Source organism: Pezoporus wallicus, unplaced genomic scaffold, assembly GCF_028554395.1.
Source record: "Pezoporus wallicus isolate ANWC-B61680 ecotype Strahan unplaced genomic scaffold, APGP_CSIRO_Pwel_v1 contig_3573, whole genome shotgun sequence".
In the NCBI taxonomy this organism is placed as follows: domain Eukaryota; kingdom Metazoa; phylum Chordata; class Aves; order Psittaciformes; family Psittacidae; genus Pezoporus; species Pezoporus wallicus.
In genome coordinates this window covers 853,291-874,442 of record NW_026642425.1, presented here as the reverse complement: position 1 = coordinate 874,442, position 21,152 = coordinate 853,291, and the positions used below count along the sequence as shown (strand labels likewise).

Sequence of the window (21,152 nt, the reverse complement as noted above, 5' to 3'; positions counted from 1 at the left end):
GAAACCCAGCCAGTGCCGCCTCTCCAGCTTGCTCACCACATCCACTTACTCACCCCAGCCTCCCAGCAGGAACGGTGAGAAGGGCCAGCTTCCCCCTGAGACACACAGGGAACAGAGCCCTACTTTCCCTGGACACTCCCAGCCAGGAGGCATGACAAGGTGAACAGGGCTTCAAGAGATTCAGGCATTTAACACAACTTCTTACAAAAAAAAAGTTAAAAATCTTTTAATAAACTCCATTATAAGTTACAGTTTCCCAGAGAACAAGCTCCAGTGTATAACAAAATAGGAGACAGGCTGGGAGGAGCAGGGGAAGCACCAACAGGAACCTCTTTCTGCACTGGAAAGAAAGAGGGACAGAAAGGTTCTGACAGACATTTATTCAGGGAAAAATAGCGGTCCAGTGGACATAGAAAGACACATGCTTCTGTTTCTCAGCCCTCCTAAATCCTTATCCCCAAATGTAAAAATATGAGAAATCCTGTTTTAAGTCACATATTTTAACTCCTCCAGATAGACCTCAGTTACCAGCAATTCTGATGATATTAAGCTTGTGCAGTCCAGGGTGCCAGCAGGGCTTTCTGAGAAGCCAAGAGGAAGCCCCCTCTCAATGTAAGTCCTTGAAGCTACCCCAGGCATGGAGTCTTGGTGTCCTGGCTCATGTTTGATGAAGGAAGCCCAAACACCCAGTCCCACAGGGTAGGTGAAGTCCTTCTGTAGAGAAAGGACACTCCAACCCCCATCATGCTGTTGTGGGCAGCACAGTGCACAGAGAGAGAGGGGCCAGCCAGCCCCAACCCATAGAGCCAGTAAGCCAACAGCACACATGGGTGAAGATGTGACAGTGGGCTTGGATGGCCGTCAGCAAAAGGCCATCACATAGATGGAGGAGCTGACAGCTTGATGCCGAGATGAAAAGATGAAATGAAGCTGTCTCCCTACAGGGCTTTGTGAGGCCCTCCACCAGGCAGGTCCCCTCATGCAGCACAGATGCACTCCACTCAGGTCCTCCATCCAGCCCATAAATGCACCCAGGCTAGGCAGGCAACCAGCCAGTGAGATCCCACTTCCCTACTGCACTGTGAGGGCAAAGATGGACACATGGAGAGTGGTGAAATCCAGCCAGACCAAGGAGAGCTTGGCCACCTTCATTTGCACATGGGAAGGTGGCGGCTGTCACTCCAGGACAGCCATGAGGAGGTGCAGTTCCCGAAAGGTACTACCATGGCGGCCGCTGAGCCCGGACTTGTTCTTGATGATGCTGCTGATGTTTTTCAGCTGCCTGTAGCACAGCTTGCATTTATGAAGCCTGCAAAAGGGAGAAAGCAGACACAGCATGAATCCTCAGATGCTGAAGAGAAGTGCTTGTTCCTGCAGCACCAAAGACGCAATATAAGCAGGTGAGAAAACACAAGCCCTGCAAATAGCCTGGAAGAGGCTAAAATGTGAGCATGGCTCTGCAGAAACACTATGTATTCAGCCCACATCCTCATGACAACAAAGAATGGCATCCACATAAAGACTCTTTTACTCCTCCTTTCCCCTTTGGCAGTAAAGTCCAGGGAGGAAGGAGGTGTTGTTTTCAGAGGGCAGCTTCTCAGAGCAGAGCTATCCTGTGAATGAACTAGAAATCCAGCGCCCAGCTGACAACTCATGTGTCTTGTGAGGTAGAGGGTGAAGCCACAAGGTGGTTTTACTCTTGAAATACTCACGCTTTGCTCAGGCATGACTCAATACACAGTGACAGACAGAAAAGCAGTCCTTGGTCTTTTCTCATGGCGGGAGTGTTTGGTGTTGACGGACAAAAGGGCAGGCATGCCCAGTCTAGTATCAAAGCCTTGATGACAAGGAGCAAAGCTCACTGAAGAGAAAGGCTGGGGCAAAAAAGGGAGCAAGTGCAGGAGGTAAGTGCCTCACCTTTCCTCCCTGGTGATGTCCACTCCAACAGAAGGTGGTGCAGCGAGGATGTCTGTGATCAGTGGCAGGAATCTCTGGAGAATGAGTTTCAGGGAGGTGCAGCCAGTCTGCACGTAACTAGAAAAATGGAGAATCGGGTCCCACTTGAGTTTCATTCCCGTCCTCCCAGCACACAGCTGTCACTCACATCCAGTCAATGGGGACAATCCACTCAACCAAACCCCCACCCACCACCTGGAACCTGGTAAGGAGAGCACCAGCCAAATACCCATACATTTTGGTTCCAGTCAAGACTGACAAAGTGAGTCCTTTAAAAAGTCCTGGCATATTCTCTGCTAAGCAAAACCTTTCTGCTCCAGAGCAGAGGTGTCCTGCTGAGGGGACCTGGAATGGCAGACACTCCATCTTAAGCGAGGCTGCATATTTTTTGCCACCTAACGAAGTTCAAAGCAATCCAAGTGACCCCCATGCAGGATTTCACTCCTCTTGCTCCACATCGACAACCTCATTCCCATCTGTGTGCAGAGCACATTTGTTCTACACTGATGTGACCCCTCCTGGCTGCCAGAGCTGCTTTCAATCCAATACACCTGCACCGAATCTCAATATCCTGCTCTTCCTGCCCATGCAGACTTTCCATAACTCTTCCCCCATACACTTGGCAACTCCATTGCCCTTTTCCAGCTGTTGTATTGGCATTATACTGTATCTGCTGTGAGTCTTCAGGATGTTATTTCAGCTACAAAACACATAAAGGAGCAATTCTAGGAGTATCTCCACCTTCTCCTCCAATACACCATGTTTTTGGGGCCTCACCTTTCATATTTACTTTGGAGTAGTTTTTCTACCTGTGGCAGGACTATAGCACACAAATCCAGCTTCCAAAGAGACCTGAAAAGAAAAAAACACAAGCTGAGACAGGATTATGAAGCTTTACAAAACTGAGTTGACACAAATAATGCTTTCTGGCAAAAAAAAAAACAGGCAGCAGCATTCTAGTTTACTGAGCAAGTTCACTGACTCCCCCTTGTGATGGGAAATGGAAGGTTTTGACTTATTTTGATTCAACAGTCACTTCATGAAGCTCTAAGTGAGGCACCATTTGCCTACTGCAAGGGCCCCATGCATCTCCAGCAGTCTCTGGTGCTGCAGACTTGCAGATCTGACTACAAGCACATGCATTTCATGCTGTCATTGTCCACTGGATACAAGGCAGGTACAAAGAAGCACTCCTGACACTAAGCCAGACGCCTCTGGGGTATCCCAGGGGCTGCCCCTACCCAGGACTCACGGTTTTTGGTTGACAATATTCATGAGGTCCACGACAACAGACAGATCGTTGATCGCCACTGCAGAGTCAACAGAGTTCTGGGAGAGAAGGGGAAGAAGTCACCAAGTGCAAAGCTCAAACTGGCTAGGCTAGTGCAATTAGTATCAAGTACAGCTTTTCAAAAACAAGGCAGAGGAAATGTGGAGCTCACTAGGGAAGAGAAGACAACCCTCTTGTGAGAAAGTTTTCCATGTTTCTTTGTGGCCATTCAAGTGCAGGTGGGACACAGCAGCACTCTGCCTGGGGACAAAAGCTGCGAGACCCTGCATTTTGTGCAAGAGGCAGAACTGTTTACCTGCAAGCAGAAGAGCTGTTCAGCTGCTCCCATCACAGAGAAACACAGACTAGCTTGGGTTGGAAAAGCCTTTAAAGCTCATCCAGTTCCAACACCTTCGACTGGAAGGGACACCTTCCACTAGAGCAGGTTGTGCCAAGCCCCATCTACCCTGGCCTTGAACACTGCCAAGGATGGGGCAGCCACAGCTCCTCTGGGCAACCTGTGCCAGGGCCTCAGTACCTTCACAGGGAAGAACTTCCCAAGGAGAAATCTTGGGAACTCTGTCAAGTTAAAGCCATTCCCACTTGTTCTGTCCCTACAGGCCCTTGTCCAAAGCCCCTCTCCCGGTTTCTTGTAGCCCCTTTAGGCACTGGAGCTGCTCTAAGGTCTCCCCAAAAACCTCTTCTCCCGGCTGAACAAGCCTTACAGGCCATAGGTATCTCTACATCCTTGCCTTGATATCACTGGAGCTCCACACAGCCTGCACAGTGTCCAGATTCTTGCGGCGACTGGCGAGCACCACACACATGGTCTCGTGGCCTTTCCTGATCTGGGAAATGGCTTCCTCATCTACAGGCTCTGTCTGGCTTTGGTTTTTCACAGCCTGAAAGTACACACCAATGGAGCAGCAATAATAGAGCAAGGTGGCACAGAAAAGTAGGAGCTTTCCTTGGCGTAGGTGAGAGCTGGTTTTGGTGTAGAGAGTCCCAGCAAATACTGACTTCCTTCAAGACGGTTTTAAAACCATTTTGAAATTGAAATGCTCAATTTGTTCTGATCTAAGTTACTTCTCTTCTGCCTTTTCTACTACATCAGTCACAAATATGTTTGAAGCTTTGGAGAAACTCTCAAAATTTTAAAAAAAGTTAATTAAAAGGAGGTTTCCAAAACCAACATATTTTGATGAAGAAATATTTTCACACACGCCCTATTTTTCATGTGAAACATTCAGCTGAATGTTATTACAATTATAAATCTCACACCATTTATTAGCCTCTCAGTTTGATTCCTGCTAAGCCCTGCTGGAACCACCACTTCCTTTGCTCACAATTCGAGTTTGAATTCATAAGGATCCTCCAGTCCTTCTCCATTTCTGGGACAGGAAATATCCTCCCCAGGAGAGGCCAAGAGGCCTCCAAGAGGAAAACATTGCTATGAAATAATTATGTATGTGTAATGGCAGACACCAATTTTCTAAATGAATCACTGTCTAGCACATGGAATTGTTCAGTGTCTGAGCCCTATCCCTAGTTCTCCGCTTTAATAACGCAATCTTTGAGTGTGGATCAATGCTGCTGTGTTCACATCAGCCTGCTGTCAATCACAATGGGGACTGTGTCCAGCAATCTGGAGTTGCTGATTCCACAGGAACTGCATGTTAGAGGAGCTGTGAGGCGGGAAAGGCACCAAGTGGGCAGCGGATGAACAGGAAGTAACATGGTCTTATTCAGTACTGAGGACTGCAGGCTGCAGAAAGCACCCAGTACACCTGCATGTCAGAGAACCCCCTTTCTGATGCCACCCAAAACAGACACCAGCCAGAAACTTTTCTTTTGTCCAGATATACTTACTGGTAGAAAGTCAGAGGCTTTCAGGCCAATGGGCTCATTTCTGGCTGCAGGAATCACCAACGGCTCTGCTCTGGTCAAAGCAGCTGAAGAGGCAATTGGTGGCCTCTGAACTGGCTGCAGAATTAGGATAACAGCTCCATCAGAAGCATTCTGGCCCTAGCCTGATGTCCTTTTTTTCCTGACCTGTTTTCTTCCCACAGCAGGGTCCTAAGGCAGAAGCAGTCTCCAATTTACTAGCACAGTTTAAAGAGGCAATGAAGTATTTCTCAGGTACCTACTAAGATGTAATTAAGATTTGCAAAGAACAGAGAGATGTCCCAGCAGAAGTGCCAAGTTGCCACTGGTATCTAAAATCAGGGTAAGAGGCTGTAGCCAGCCTGAAGGCTGAGAGAGAAGCCAGGATAATATATCCTGCACTCGGTCCTCTTCAGAGTGCCCCACTTTTGAGATACAAGCAGAAACACCACTGCAAGTGCAGGAAGTGAACAGAAGCAATAGAGTCATTGCCTGTTGGAGGCTTGGCCTTTGATTCTACTGATCAGGCAAGACTTAGGGCAGGACAAAGCCTGAAGCTGCACTTTTACTGCTCTCCAGTAGAGGAATCTGCTTCCTTAGAAACTGTAAAGTCTCTAGCACTTGTGTATCTTTTCACAGTGGGGGTATGAACAGCTATTAACAGACCAAACAGTACATACAAGTTCTTGCTTTGGCAACAATGTCTGGACATCCGGAGCTCGGGTGGGCTTCACTGCTTCCTTTGCAGCTATGGGCTCTACCAAGAGGGAAAGAAGTGAGAAAGCAGAAACTGATTGTTCCTTTCAAGAGAAGTTGGTAGAAAAGCTTCTGTACAGCTAGATTACGAGTAGTCTTTTCTGCAGATGTGGAGCTCTCCCACCTTTAAGGGTCATTAACCCCATTCTCCCCAAGGGGTCGTTTTCATACTCACCATCCTCAGGAGGGGCTGGAAAGGGCTCACTGTTCCGAGGAGGAGTGCGACCTACAGAGATGGGGAACAGAATAAACAAACAAAGAAGCATCCAAGGCTACAGATAAGCAATAAGTCAACCTTGGAGCTGAGAGGCCTCCAAAACTCCACATATTTGAGTAATCAGCAATATGACAAGCAGTTATCTCCTTCACACTGTGACACTATTGTTGAGTTTAGCCAAAGGCTTTCAGCCTTCATGGATGGGAGATAAGAAACTAGTTCATCGCTGCAGAAGAGGTGTGAAGCATAAGAAAGGCACTGTCACAACAAATTGCATGAAACAAAAAACCACCACCACTAGCTAAACTGATTTACATAAATAAATTCAAATAATGATTATTAATTCCTTAAAAGGAGTACCTAATTTTTCACATTCACATAAAAATGGCACAGGCCTTGCACTATGCTTCCTAAACAACCACTTCTGCTTTAACAGAACATTTTGTCTTTCCTTCTTTAACGGAGGCTGCTGATTTTATTCATAGCACAATTCTAAGCTAATAAAGATCCTGTAAGACAGTAGTCCTCCCTAATCAAAACAAGGCAGCAGCATGCTTTGCTGTTGTGGCTGCCCCATCCCTGGCAGTGTTCAAGGCCAGGCTAGACAGGGCTTGGAGCAACCTGGTCTAGTGGAAGGTGTTCCTGCCTGTGGCAGGGGTTGGAACTGGATGAGCTTTAAGGCCCCTTCCAACCTAAAGCAGGATGTGAATCTATGCTTACAATGGAGCTCTGGATTCTGAGACAGGCTTTGACCAGACATCACTGTACCCAGTAAAGGTGCCACCTCCTAGCAGTTCGCCGACATCATCTGTGGTTCAGCGTCCAAAAAAGCCATTTCCTAAATTCTCCCAGTCACAGATAAAGCCTCTATAATAGTATCCCAAAGCTCACTTCTACAGAACCAGTTTAGCACCCACAGTGCTAATACAATCACTATTCAATAGCATAATAAACCTTGGTACTGACATATAGCATTCTTGGGCTGGAAGATCTCATTGTAATCCTCTGGGTTCTGGATCTCAGCTTTTGATTCCTTTTCATCCCGGTCGTCTTCACTGCTGGGACTGCGCCTCTCACTCTCTGAGTTATGCTTCACTCTACTGTGGAAAAAGAGATGCTGTCAGAGCAAGTCATATGGACTCTGCCAGAGAGAAAGCACCAAGCTTGCATTTCCTTAAAATCTTGAAATACAACAAGCTAGTAGATTCCCTACCTTTGTGGCTTGCTGCAGCTAGTTGAGGGCCTGTCATAGATGCGGCGAAAGGAGGACCCTGTAGGGGTAGGTGGCACAAGAGGCTCATCATCCTTGATTAGCCCATGAGGAATAGAATCCGACTTTGTGACTCTGCTGAGATCCACAACAAAGGAAGAGACTGTGCTTTGTGCAAAGGAAACACCTATCTGTAGAGACAAAAGACCAAGGTAACTCACAAGGGAACAGGGTGCACACCCTGAGCCTTTTTCAGAGCAGGCATGACGCAGTGACCCTGCACAACTGTTTGAGAATTTCCCAGTTAGCTGCTTTGGCTTTTTCAATTTGAAGCTGCCAGTGTTTTACAAAAGGCTGTAGTAAGACTTTTGACAAGCATAGTTTCTAAATACTGGTCAAACCAAGCTCCAGTTCTTTCCTCCGGAAGCCAAAGAGAGACAAAGTGGAGCACGACGTTGCTCAAAGCAAAAGCACACAATCTTTGTCTAAGTGCTAGGCACGTGGCAAGCCCTGGCTGCTTACAGTCTGATAGAACCTTTAAGGCCTGAAAGGAGGCAGGAGGTTTTGTCTTTTGCAGCTGCCTGCCCCCTCTTCAGGAGCAGTGGCTTACCAGCTGGTTGTTGCGAACAGATAAATCAGCTACTTTTCCCCAGTTCACAAAGACCACATCAAAACAGCGCTCTGGTTCCCAGCCGTACACACGCAGGGAATCCTGGAAGCCACTATACAAGCAGCAGCCATCTGGGTTGAAAAGCACACACCTGGGAGGAAGGCAGATGGAAAATTAGGCATATACAATCTTCCAGCGTTTTCACAGTGACCCTAGGGCTGTATCCCTGTCTTCATTGAACACCTCCAGCTATGTGTCTAACAATAAGCTTATCAATCTGGTATTCAGATGTGCAATCTGGTGGGCCTGGGCAACATCTCCAGCTGCCCAAACTTCTCCCCAGTAAAGTCTCTTTCAGGAAATCCTCCGTTTACCCACACTTCAGTCTCTGCTTTGGACACTGCAGTAGGAATTTAATATACCTGACAGGAGTAGCCTCCTCTTCAATACAGCTCACCACTTGAAACTTCTCTAAGTCCCAGAACCGAACAGTCCTGTACACAGAACAGAATAAAAATCATCACTCATCCCTCTAGAGATCTGCAGTAGGATCTGGAATTGCACAAACTGCTAGAATGGCTTTTGCTGTCATGCACGTATAATGACCCTGCCCAGAAGGCCAGTCGAGCTAAGATCCATAATACAGCCACAGATGCTTAGAGGCTCTAGACATGAATAGGTATTTACTGTTCATCCAGATCTAAGAGGACAGCCTGCTAACTGAACAGGCTGTTCAGTATGTCAGCTGGACTAGTGAGAGGCTTGAGGCTATAGCACTGTTTTCTGGTGCGGTAGAGAGGGCCACCAATTTTGCACGAGAAGACAATACCTCCATGTGTTTCACATCACAGATGTGATGTGCTGCTGGCTAGATGTCAGGCTCTTGCAATGGTACGTTTAAGTTGTGTGAGATTCCTATTTTCCACATTGCTAAAAGGAAGGGCAGCAGGAAAGGGAATAGACATACACTATTCCCTTCCTTCTCCCTCTCCTTACATACCTGTCAGAGCTACGAGATGCCAAAAGGTATTCATTGGGATGGAATTCAACAACGTTTACTGGGCCAGTATGTTCTGTAAATTCAAACACTAGCTTCCCAGCCACCAGATCCCAAAGCTGGAAGAAAGAAAGAAAAGAGACTCTTGAAAGGACTTCATGTTAGAGAATTCCAATACACTTCAGGTTTCCTTGTACTGGTAACCTTCTAATGCTTCTTCCCCTCCAGGAACAGACTCAATGCTCAGGGAAGGAGTACAATCCCAGTCATTAGAATCTGCTTTTTGTCTTGTTTGTTTGTTTTGTTTGTTTGTCTGTTTTTGTGTTTGGTTGTTTTTTTTTTTTTCTTTTTTTCCTGGCATTTTCTTCTAAATTTTTCATTTGTCCTCTAGAAGTTTCTGATTTATATTTAGAGACTGGCATAAAATACAGCAGATTCTCCTGTCCTCACAGATTATATCTCAAAAGCAGACAGAAAGCCCAAAGCTCTGAATCCCTTAGCATTAGCCACCACTGAAAAATCCAGAGTGAAACGACTGATCAGGTTATTTCATGTGAAGCTGAAAACAAAAACCAGTCCTTTGCCCACAGTCCTCCATACTACAACTGAAACAACTGAAGTCACTGTTTCACTTGATACTTTTCTGCTCAGTCCCAACAGCAATTTTCAGGCAGATAATCATGTGCAATGTATGTGACATGAAGACAAGCTGAGAAAATTCGGCCTGTTCAGTCGAGCGAGGCTGCAGGGAGACCTCAGAGCAGCCTTCCAGTACCTGAAGGGGGCTACACAAAGATGAAGGAGAGGGGACTCTTCATCAGGGACTGTAGTGATAGGACAAGGGGTGATTGGTTTAAACTGAAAAAGGGTGAGATTTAAGTTGGATATATGGAAGAAGTTCTTTCCTGTGAGGGTACTGAGGCCCTGGCACAGGCTGCCCAGAGAAGCTGTGGCTGCCCCATCCCTGGCAGTGCTCAAGGCCAGGTTGGACAGGGCTTGGAGCAACTGGGTCTAGTGGAAGGTGTCCCTGCCCGTGGCAGGGGGTTGGAACTGGATGAACTTCAAGGTCTCTTCCAACCCAAATCTATGTATGGTAACACACTCCTAGTGAATTCATTAAGCAGAGCAGAAACTGGTATGGTGAAGTAATGTGCTGTGGGCAACTCATTCTGTAACAACTATTGACAAAACTGAGGCCAATGTTCATGTCTCACAACTTGCACCACCACCAAAACTTGAATTTTCATGCGCATAGTGCCAAGATGTCTGTTGGATAAGTGCACTGCAACACATACGGCTCTCTTCTGGATGTTGTGGGCCACTGGACATGATCCTCATAAACAGACTGGTTCTTGCAAAGCCACAGGGCTCAGTCAGCTGCTTAATTAACTAAAAGTGTTTATGAGTGAGTGCTGGTAATGCCTGGTAAAAGATGATCCCAGCATTCCTATGCACCACAAGCACATAAGCAGGTGTCACAATAAATTACCTTCACAGTGTGATCATCAGCAGCAGAGGCTAACCACTTCCCATCAGGACTAAACCGGAGACATCGAACTGCTTCTGTGTGACCCTAAAATGAGAATAACAAATAGTATTTTAATCTTCCCCCCCCCACCTTCCTTTTGAAGGAATTCTGGCTTTCGGCTTTTAATTCTATACTGTACAATAAAATCAACTGACTGTTTCAGAGAGTCCACAGCTCACACGCCACTGAACAGTCACCCACACTAAATGAGTGTGGACATTTCTGGCAACACTTTAAGTATGGTAAATACAGATCTGACTTATTCAGAAACAATTTAAAATTACACAGATTTATGGGTGATCACATAGAAATGTTGTTCCACTAAATTGTTTCCTAAATTAAAAAATATACAGCAAGTCCTTTGGGATGAAAAAAGCCCCAAGAATAGAACCATCCTGGTGCAGGGTGGACTTGCATGGTAATACCAGTCACAGTATAAATAACACTCATGGATGCTCTCCATCCCGCATTAAAGCAAACAAGACTAGAGTACTTCAACTCCTATGATGTCCATTTCATGCTCCCATGCAGCTCACAATGGCCTGCAGAGGTTTGCCAGGCCACTTCACAAATTGTGCAGATCTCATTTTCATACTGGAAAACTAGAGAATTAACTGCACATAATCACTTTAAAGTTTGTTCACAAGTTCTCAGTATAAATCTTTCCCCACTCTTTGCCTGAAAACTAATGAAGCATTTTACCTTGTACCTGAAGACACAGTTTTTTTTTCTCATATCCCAGAGCTACAGGGAAGAAAAGCAAACAAAAGATATATTTAGACCAGTACGTAGGGAGCCCAAGAGTCTGGTAACAAGCTCTCCCTGTAACCAAGCTGATATGATACTACAGAATGAAAACACTGAAGGGGCTGTTGAACCCCTGTTTGCTTTAGGGGTATTTCCTAACCCAATTCCCCAAGTGAGAATCACTTCTATAAGGTATTTCTTACTACAGAAGCTTGATTCCTACAGTCTAAGATGAGCATGATGAAGCAGGTGCAATCCACAGCAATCAAGACATCTGTGCTTGGTGACACCCAGCACTTGGCTGGCACCATGAGCCACATTTGACAGCACAGGAGTCACACTGCCTTTGCAAACACACACGTATAGATTTCACAAGCACAAATTCACCTGCCCACAGACATGGAAATGATGATGTGCAGCACCTACCAACAGCTTGGCCCAAAGCACATTCTGGCACTTTTCAAAACAGACATACTCCAAGGAAAGAGGGCAACCTCTAGGAGAGTATGGGTTTTACCTTAATGTTTGTGTCCAAAGAGCCAGATGCCACAATGCCTCCATAAGGATGGAAATCAAGGCTGCAGATATTTGCTTTGTGACCAAGTAAGGATCGAAGAACTGGGAAAAGAAGCAGCAGAGCAAGAAGGAATAGGGAGCAAATATTTAGTAGATCATTTCCCCCAGACACCATGCAGAAGTTTAGCCATACATTAGACATGTTACATATGGTATACACTATTTTACGGAAACATTTCCAACCTTGCACTTGCAATGCAAAGAAACAGCAATAGAGGGCTGATGTTCAATAACCCTAATGAAAGTCCTGTCCTTAGGTGTAGAAATTATGAATAAAACTCCAGAGGCCTCCACGCTGAAAATAAAACTGAAAAGCCACGCTCTGAGGCAGCTTCTAGGCAGCTTATCTTTCCTCCTGTTACACTGAGAGCAGAACAGGGTAAGGGAGGGGGCAACAGTTTTAGTCAGGAAGTGAAAGGGACATTTGGTTATCTGCATTGTTCGGAAAGACCCTTTCCAGGACTCTGCACTCCCATCCAGGCACAAGCCTGACTTCCGTCTCTCAGGTTCCAATACTCTCCTTGGACTTCTTCAATTGCTCCTTGCAAAAAGCATTCCAAAGACTGGGAAAGAACAGTTGAGAAGCAAGAGAGGAATGATCACAGGGTTTCAGCAAGTTATCAACCAAGTAACACCCCTTCTAATTCTGGCAGTCAGAAAGGACCAGTAGAACTGGAATACCATATCTCTGAAAGCAGAGACTCGAGGAAGAAAAATTGCACAGATAATAACAAGGACAACCTCTCTCCACCATCTGCCATCTGGAACAGTTTGATGACTCCCCTAGCAGAAATGAACTGAGCCAGAGTGGTCATTTGCACAGACACTGGCTCATAGGTGTCCTAATAAATTCAGCCACCTCAGCTACTCTGCACTTGTAGAGCCAAACTAGTTTATTACTGAACTGACTTTATCTGTTTGAATTGCAAAAGCAGTTTTTTATTATTTATGCCACCTGCTGTCTGCCTTCTTAGCGCAGCCAGTGAAAGTCTATCTTCATTACATACTCTTTCTATGAACAAATACCAACCTATACGAAATAGTGAGTCATTTTACGGATTCCTGCTAGAATGCATTCAAGAGATGCATGATTCGTTTGCAAACTTGTTCTAGGATTTGAGAAAAATGCAATAAATAAAGCATGACTCAACAGTTGGCCTTTAAAGGATCAGAGCTCGACGAGCTCATGGCTTTTATGATTTATTAAAAATTACATCTTTCATGCAAGAATTGAAGAGGAGAAGAATCAGCTGAGGAAAAAAAAAAAGAAAAGTTAGAACCTAAGAATGAGAACAAGGGGTCAGTAAGTGAGGGATTCCTGTACTTGTCAGAACTTAATATACTTAAAACTTCCAATCTGTCAACCTTAAAAGGATCCAAAATCAATTTTAAGCTGAGAGTCTAAATACAAATTCTATATGCTAGTTACTCTACACATGCATGGAAACTCATCTGGGATATAAATCTCAACACACTTGAGTCAGTGCTAGAAACTAGCTCCTTGGATCAGTCTCCACAACACATGTACAAATTTCTGCTTGAGTGTGCATACACAGCTCCACAGCCTCAGTAGGAAGTGCATAAAAGCTCTGTAAGAAGGATGGAAATTAAGATGAAAGCAATGCCAGGCTCTTGTTCCTTCATAAGTTAGGAACCTTTTGGGTTACCATATGTATTAAGCATAAGGATGTTAAAAAAGCATGCATCAACAGAACTCATGGAAACATACTTTTGGCAGCTTCCAGGTCCCAAACTCGAATGGACCCTGACTGGGACCCTGCAACAATGAGATTCTCACTCGTATTGACCTGTAGGCTCTCAATGGGCGATGTATGGCCTGTCAAGCTCTGCAAAGAAAACCACAAGTCACCATCAACAGCTACTGACACAGCCCTGTCCATAATGGCATTGTTCATGTCTTTATCCGTGAGTTAGAACCACCTGGCTACACCTACTCCTTTTTTCACATCAGCTACCACTATGATAGAACACCCTAAAGACCAACTTTAAACTGACAGAGGACAGATTCAGATGACACCTCAGGAAGAAGACCCTGTCACAGGTTGCCCAGAGAAGCTGTGGCTGCCCCATCCCTGGCAGTGTTCAAGGCCAGGTTGGACAGGGCTTGGAGCTACCTGATCTAGTGGAAGGTGTTCTCTGACCATGGCACGGGGTTGGAACTGCATGAGCTTTAAGGTCCCTTCCAACACAAATCAGACTGTGATTCTGTAATTCTCTATGACCATCACTGCATATAGAACCATGCATGTATCTTCCACATCATCTCACTTTCTGGTGTACACTGACTAATTTTGAAAGGATGCTTCAACAGAGACAAGGGTATTTAAACATCAAGTGTGCATGCCCACACAACGTTGACACACACATTATAACAATTATGCTGGGCAAAAACAACAGCAAGGTGTTCATTCTAACTGGGTCACAAAGTGTCATGAGCCAGTTACAAAATTAAAGCAAGAGCACAAGCAGGGTTGCTTCAAAACCTTCCCATAAACAAGGAGCTCCAGTATTGCTGCCAGAAGGGGTGTCACATTGATAACGTGGTGCTACTACTGAAGTATAACTTGACATCTAAAAAGCTTCCAAATTAGGTATTTTAAAAAGGCCAGTATTTAATTAGAACACAAGAATATTTAAAATGAGCTTTAGAAAACAAATACAACTACTCTTTTTACTTGTCAATTAAGCAATATTTTATGCTTTATTCCATCCTCAAACAGATCTTTTTAAATAGCTAAGCTAGCCAGCTCTCACACATATACAGAGGGAACATACTGGGAGCACCAGCTGGAAGCTTCCTGTTCTGATGGGGCTTTTTTAGGATTTCATATGCAATCCTCTACGTACTCTACTGCTGCAAATGTCACTGCTTAGTAAGACAGCTCAAACTGGAATCAAATTGCAGTGCTACTTGAAAAGTTCCCCTTCATCCTCTTTCCCAATATGTAAACATATGGAATCATAATATAAAGACTAAAAATAAAATTCAGAGGACAAAATATAAAGCACAACCCCCAAAAATCAAGATTCTTTTGATATACAAGAATGGCACAAACGCTCAGCAGCTCCAGCCAGCCCCTGCTCTCAGACACACCAGCTTCCAACATCTGTGGCTCCCAAGAAGTGCAGGAGAGGCACAGCTCTCTGCTCCCACAGAATGGGTACAGACACTCAAGTCCTTCAACCTTCTCAGGGAAGGCAATACTCTAGTTTCAAACTACTGCCATGCCACCACCAAGGGCTGGGAAGACACAGCTTTACTACAGCTTTACTACAGCTTTGCAAGCAGCACAGCACTGCCAAAGGCGAGCAAATCCTTTTGCACCCATTTCAATCCCTTTACATAGTAAATGAATGGGAAAATAAAGTAGACACATTCACCTTTTAGCCTCTTTGATCCTATTTCCCCAGTTGCTTCATAACAAAGTTTACGCTGGCTAAAGAAATAAAATCCATAATGCAACACCATTGTGGTGTTAATTAAATAAGTGATAAGGGACACTGGCTAAAGACAACACCCACTCAAAGCAAATGCCATGCAGGATAGACACCTGTTAAACTGATTTCTGGTTGCTTTAGTGATCACAACCGGGGTAATCCTGCTCTTTCTAACATGCTGTGCCCAGCACTATTCCCCAGCCTACAGACAATTCTGTGCTGACAATTAGTGACTGCAGACAGGTGGGAACACATCCTGCTGGGGATGTTTCCTGCTGTGAGGGCAAATTCCAGGGTATAAAACTGGGCCCTGCAGCTGGCACTTTCAAACTAGCTGATCTCATATAAAACTCTGCATTTTATTACCTGTAGCCTGTAACAAAAGGCACAGTATTCATTATCTGGGCAAGCACTGGCCCAGCTGAAGAAGCCAGGCATCCCAGCCCTCTCTGGAGCACTGGTCTCATCAGTTACTGAATTCTGTCCCTATCTTTAGCTAGAATCCAGTCTTTGCATGGTAAACTCTCTTCACAAGTCCCAGAAGCCACAATCCAACAATCTTCCCCCTCATTCCCCACCCTCTGTACCTCAGAATTAATATTCCCATCCCCCACAAGCTGAAGACAGGCCTGTTCTTACCATGATGCAATTGGGCTTGTTAACTGACCATATGTTGACCCGACAGTCATCTCCTCCAGTTGCCAGCAGCCGGCCTGAGGTTTTGCCCAGGACTAGTGAGGACACATTGCTGCTGTGAGCTGTGATCTCATCTGGACAAAAAGCAAACAGTTATTACAATTTTCATCCCATCCCTCCAAAAAAAAAATACTCTTCTTTCAGGAAAATTTTCCAGTTTCCACTGGACAAGCTGCAGCAGCTCACTGTTCAGATAAGAAGTCACACTATTATCTTGCTTGAAACAGCCCTCCCTGGTTCTGCCTGTTGTGGGCAAGTCATCTGCTGACCAAGCTTCACAACTCCAGTGCTCACTTGGCTTACAAAAAGCATCTTCTCTCACTAGCAGCAGCTTGGCAGCCTTGAAGCTCAACTGTGGCAAGCTGCTCACAGAAGCTGCTTTACCTTCAGTATCCCAAGTGGGTCTAGGTAAGCAGAGGTGTCTGAGAAGCTGCAAGAATATGCAGCAGCCAGAGTCATCTTGAGAACAGCCTTCTAATCCTGGTCTAGAAAGCAGCAGCACTGTCCAACCTGAGAGGAACTGGCAGATTAGCAGCAGTGTAGTTTGTTACCTTACACAAAAAAAAGCCAGACTCAGCAGCAGGGGTAGGTGGAGCTCCCTTTTCCCAGCTTTGGCGGAGGCTTTGCTACTGTCCCACTGCATATCACAGGTGAAACTTAGCAATGCAGCATGTGAAACTGTGACAAAGGAAGGATGAATACATATCCCAAGGGGCACGAAAGAACAAATGGGACTGATACTAAAAGGCGGTTCAAAAACTGGAGGCTGAGAGGAAGTTTTGGCACTGAGAGGGCTTCACAATGACACAGCTCTAAGGAGGCCTCATTCCAAACAAGTTAGGAGCAAAGGAGAAGACAAACTAGCATTTTTGCTTAGACATCTGATTTTCACAGTGGTTTTCTAAACTCACTCAAATTTCTGGAAGAGCTTTTGGCAGATGTCTTTACCAATTTCTGCCGCTTACAGTTCTCTGAAAGTTCACAGGATTTGCATGCCTAATAGTCACAAAACTTGTTTGTGAAAAGACAATCAATTCAGCTTTTGTTTGGACTGTTTTTGCTGGGAGGAGCAATTTGATTACTCTACATGCAACACTAATCCAAAAGAATATTAGATGGCTGCAATAATAATTACAGGTACTTTGATCTCAAGCTCTCAGAGTGCTTTTTTGAAAGCAAAACCGCACAATTGTCACTTTAGCTGGAGAAACACCTTTCAAATGACAAAGGTAACTGGATCATAAATTACATGAGAAGGACAAAATATGCTTGTATTGTGTTGAAAGACCTATCTTCCATATGACAGTGCTAAAGTATGGATGTATACAAAGACTTGAAGGAACAAACAGTACAATTAGTATTAATAGAGCAACCCATTAGTTAAAATTGAAAGGACAGCTGCTCGGTGTTGCTGCTGAGAGCACTGTCAGCACCTCTGCTGCTTTCCTCCTCTTGATCTCATTTTTAATAATATATTTTACATGTAAGAGTCATTGTTGAAGCATTCAACCCTCTGTTCATAAAAGCCATGTTACAGCCTGATGATTCCAGCTGTGACCAGACAGCTTCATCCACTCCCAGCAAAATGCCTGTTTCCTTAAACCCACAGAGGTTTTTGTTAATGAAGTATTCATCACCAGATACCACCCACCAGCTCAGTCATACAAAGTTCCTAATTAGCATCACCAAAACATTCCTAACGTTCAGAATGCTTCTTGCTCTAAAGAGGATGCTAAAATGGGGCAGAGCCTAGCAAAAAATGAAGATCAAGAACTTCAGCCCACTTAAGGAGAATGGAGATCGATCAGCTTTCTGCTTTTTCGGTAACTGCAGGAGTTTCAGGGCTGGAAAGATAACATGGCAAACTGGCTTTCTGCTCTAAAAAGTAGGAAATTGAAGAAGTCAATTACCTCAGCTCCCTTAATGTATTACCAGCCAAGGGTACTGTATTTCTGCTAGGCAACTTCAAGACTCAAAGTCACTTATTTAAAGCACACACTTTTGAACTCTTCCCGTTGCTTCCAAGCATTCCGCAACAGCCCCCATGGAATAACCCATCAGTGACTAGCGAAGCAGCTAGAAATGCATAGCCAGCAACCACTTACTGCTCCTTCTGAGGAAAATAAGAGATGTAAACCAGCGGACTATTATGGTCTCTTACAAAGTACATGTAAGAGATGAGACATACTGGCCCTGCAGAGCTCACCTCACCCCTCCCGCAGCAAAGAGCTCAGTCACCTGCTGTGCTGTCACAAGTGAGCAGCAGTGAAGGGCAGCCCCAACCAGGCCAACGAGCCACCGAGGCAACTCCCCGCTGTGACTTGGGCTCTGAGGTGGACTCCACGCCTCCCTTAGTTGTTCTTGTACTGTGCTACTCATGTGGGGCTACCCAGAACAGCACCTCATCAGGAAAACACAGGCTGTCAGCCTTTGCAAACAGAAATGACGAGGTCCTAAGCTGTTCCACTGTGCGGCTGTGCTTTCAAAAGGGATTTCTGGAAGTTAAAAGGTTCCAGTCAGCGCGCTGGGAAGAGGCCGGGGCACCCACACCCGAGGCAGGGATTAGCCGGTTCCTATCACAAGCCGCTTCCTCCACCCCCCTTCCAGCTGGGGCAGCCTCCCCGCCCTCCCTCGGGCGGGCACCCGGGCACACTCACGCAGCTTCCACGCCGTCTTAGTGGCGACGGCCTCGGCCATGGCTCTGCTCGGCGAGGCCGGTCCGATGGGCCCTCCTCCGACCGGCGAGGGTCCCCCGCCCACCCGGGTCGCCTCTCTGCCGCCGCGTCCTACCGCGGCCGGGCCATGCGCCCGTGCTGCCCCGGCCGTCTGGAGGCCAAACAAAGGCGCCGGCAGGGGTTGGGGAGGCCCCAGCGCGCTGGACCCAGCGGCGGGAAGGCCGCGCCGCGGCGGCAGAGAGGGCAGGGGCGGGGCGCGAGCCAAGGCCTCGCCGCGCCGTTGCCAAGTTTCCACACGCAGCTGTGGAAACCAATACGAGCTGAGGAAAGGGTGATTGCTATAGCGACAGCAAAGCGGATGACCAATCGCAGCACAGTTTCTTGGCGGAGCCTTTTAAGCACTGCCAATGAGGCAGGGCGGTGCACTGGTTCTGTAGGACCGCCATTTTGAGGTTCCCCTAAGGGGAGCTGGGTGAGTGCTGCCGCGCCTCGGCCGTCGGGGGAGTTGCAGCGGTCCCTTAGCCCGGGGCTTCGGAAGGGGCTCCCCAGAGGTCCTTCCCAGGCCCTCTACCTCAGGGGTCGCCGGTGGTTGTGCCTTATGGCTGTGGCCAGTGTGTCCCTAGGAGGCGGTTCCCCTCGCCGGATGTCACAGGCAGGGCCCTGGCGGGAGCTGAGCTCCCGAGTCTCTTTTCTCTGGGGTTGTTTGCTGGGTAATGTTGGCACCAGCTCCTCTGATTCTTGCTGCACGTCGAGTCAGGCCCACCGGAGCCTCGGGTGGGTTTTCCCCCTGAGGCAGTCGTGCTGGGTGCTTTCAGCCTGGCAGGGGTGCAGTCTTGCCACTTCCATGCTTCCCTTGTCTCTCAAGCCAGTTACTAAATAAAATTATTTTGATGTGAGTCCTTGATAGTATGCATTAACATTTTTGGCAGCAGCTATGTCTCTGGTGGCTGTAAAAGGATTCTAAATGAATTTATTCTGGTGTTAAGCTAACACTGATGAGTTCATAACCACAGGCTTGCTTGCTCCTTTTTCTTTCCATCTTCTCACCCATCCCTTTCCCTCTCCCCCCCTTCTCTTTGCTTTCCTCCCCCCTTTTCTGCCCCCCTTTTTATCTTTCACCCCCTTCTTTTTACTCCCCCTGCCCTCCCTTTCTTCCTCTCCCTTCTCCCTTTCCTTTTTGTTTAGAGACCTTAGGGTTTCCCTTTTCCCCAGTTCTCTGAGGTCCCTTAGTCCTTCACCAGTTCACAGTTCTTCTGATTTGGACATTTTTTTGGCTTTCCTGAAATCCCTGATGATCCTTTTCAGTAGGGCATTCTTATCTGAACCCTTCTTATCTGAATACCTCTTTATCTGCAAGAGGGAACTGTTTGTGAGCAATCTCCTTCCCTGGCCTGTTTGTATCTGCTCTAGGTTGCCAAGCACTAGGTTGCCAAGCCAAGCACTCATGGAGGGGTGCAGAGATGTCAGAAATGGTGGTGCTGTAAAATAGGCTGCTGCTGCTGTCAGATGGCTTGGACAACATGCTGTCATGAAACATCTCACAGCTCCAAAACTGGGAGCTGGGAGGCCTGAGCAGACCTGGGCATTTGCTGTGATGGGTGCCAAACACTGCAGCCCATTAGCTGCATAGGCATAATGAGCTGTATTGGCTTCTGGTCTTAACACTGTGTTCATCTCTTAAAAACGTAACAAACAACACAGGAGAGAAATTACTCTTGCAATAAAACAGGCAGTTGGGGTGGATGTTTCTCTGTAAAAGCTCTCTTGTATATCTATTGCATTAAAATGGACAGCTAACATAATCCAAGAAGTTCAGTCTGCTCTAGTATGTGCCTTATTTCAGGTGTGATGTCCCTTTCTCTGAGGTATAACAGCAGTGAGCTCCTGCCTTCCCCAGCTGCAATCAGTATAATCTTCACTGAAGATGACCCTTAGGGGGACTGGACCTGTAGATGGAACCCTCATGGGTGTCTATAGTGCTCAATATACTACAGAGTACATTAGGGATTGTCTCCTACGAGGTTCAGGGACTCACATACCAACAAATGTCACACATAGTGACTTCCATTTGTAGATCTTGGGGAATTAACCAAAATACTTGATTATCTAAAATTTATTCAATTGGGAATGCTTTTGGATTTACTCGTGACTTTTTACCCTGTCTGCCAATATTTGTGAGTGGAGACATTCAAAGAGAAAAACAAAGATGTTAAAATCCAAAGTTTGACCTCTCAATAAGGTCCAAGACTTGTTACATTTGTTGTGATCTTACAAGTTCAAGATCTTTGCTTGTGCTACTTACAAAACCAAATTATAAAATTAGAAATTTGCAAAAATGTTATTTTGTTGGAAAAGAATCAGTATTCCCAAATAGTCCTCCTCCTGTTGTGGGCAGCTAGGTAGTAGGTTTGGAGGAGTCCTGCAATACAGCATGCATAATTTGTAGCCGCTTCTGAAGCAGACCTTAAAGGTGAGGTCTCACTCGGATCTGGGGTCTCAAGCATAATGGAATTACAGACAAACGATGCAACTGTAGATGGGCCTTAAAACAAAAGAGGGAAAATAAAAAGA

General features: G+C 46.0%; 1 protein-coding gene across 2 annotated transcripts; it reads right to left on the bottom strand.

The window, feature by feature from the left end:
- Positions 1-864: 864 nt before the first annotated feature.
- KATNB1 (katanin regulatory subunit B1) lies at positions 865-18,628 on the bottom strand. Of its 2 annotated transcripts, XM_057430408.1 has the most exons (19): positions 18,564-18,628; positions 15,850-15,980; positions 13,481-13,598; positions 11,693-11,793; positions 11,131-11,172; positions 10,390-10,473; positions 8,904-9,019; positions 8,326-8,397; positions 7,904-8,054; positions 7,297-7,484; positions 7,050-7,180; positions 6,042-6,092; positions 5,782-5,867; positions 5,096-5,209; positions 3,979-4,128; positions 3,209-3,285; positions 2,734-2,808; positions 1,918-2,034; positions 865-1,309 (listed from the first exon to the last, which is right to left on the bottom strand). In XM_057430408.1, exons 1-19 carry the CDS (start codon positions 18,601-18,603, stop codon positions 1,177-1,179), a joined length of 1,977 nt encoding a protein of 658 aa, XP_057286391.1. In that variant the 5' UTR covers positions 18,604-18,628; the 3' UTR covers positions 865-1,176. The 2 variants fall into 2 exon arrangements, with proteins under 2 accessions (XP_057286391.1, XP_057286389.1); XM_057430406.1 differs by lacking the exons at positions 865-1,309; positions 1,918-2,034; positions 2,734-2,808; positions 3,209-3,285 and having other exon boundaries at positions 3,931-4,128; positions 7,050-7,183.
- Positions 18,629-21,152: the final 2,524 nt, after the last annotated feature.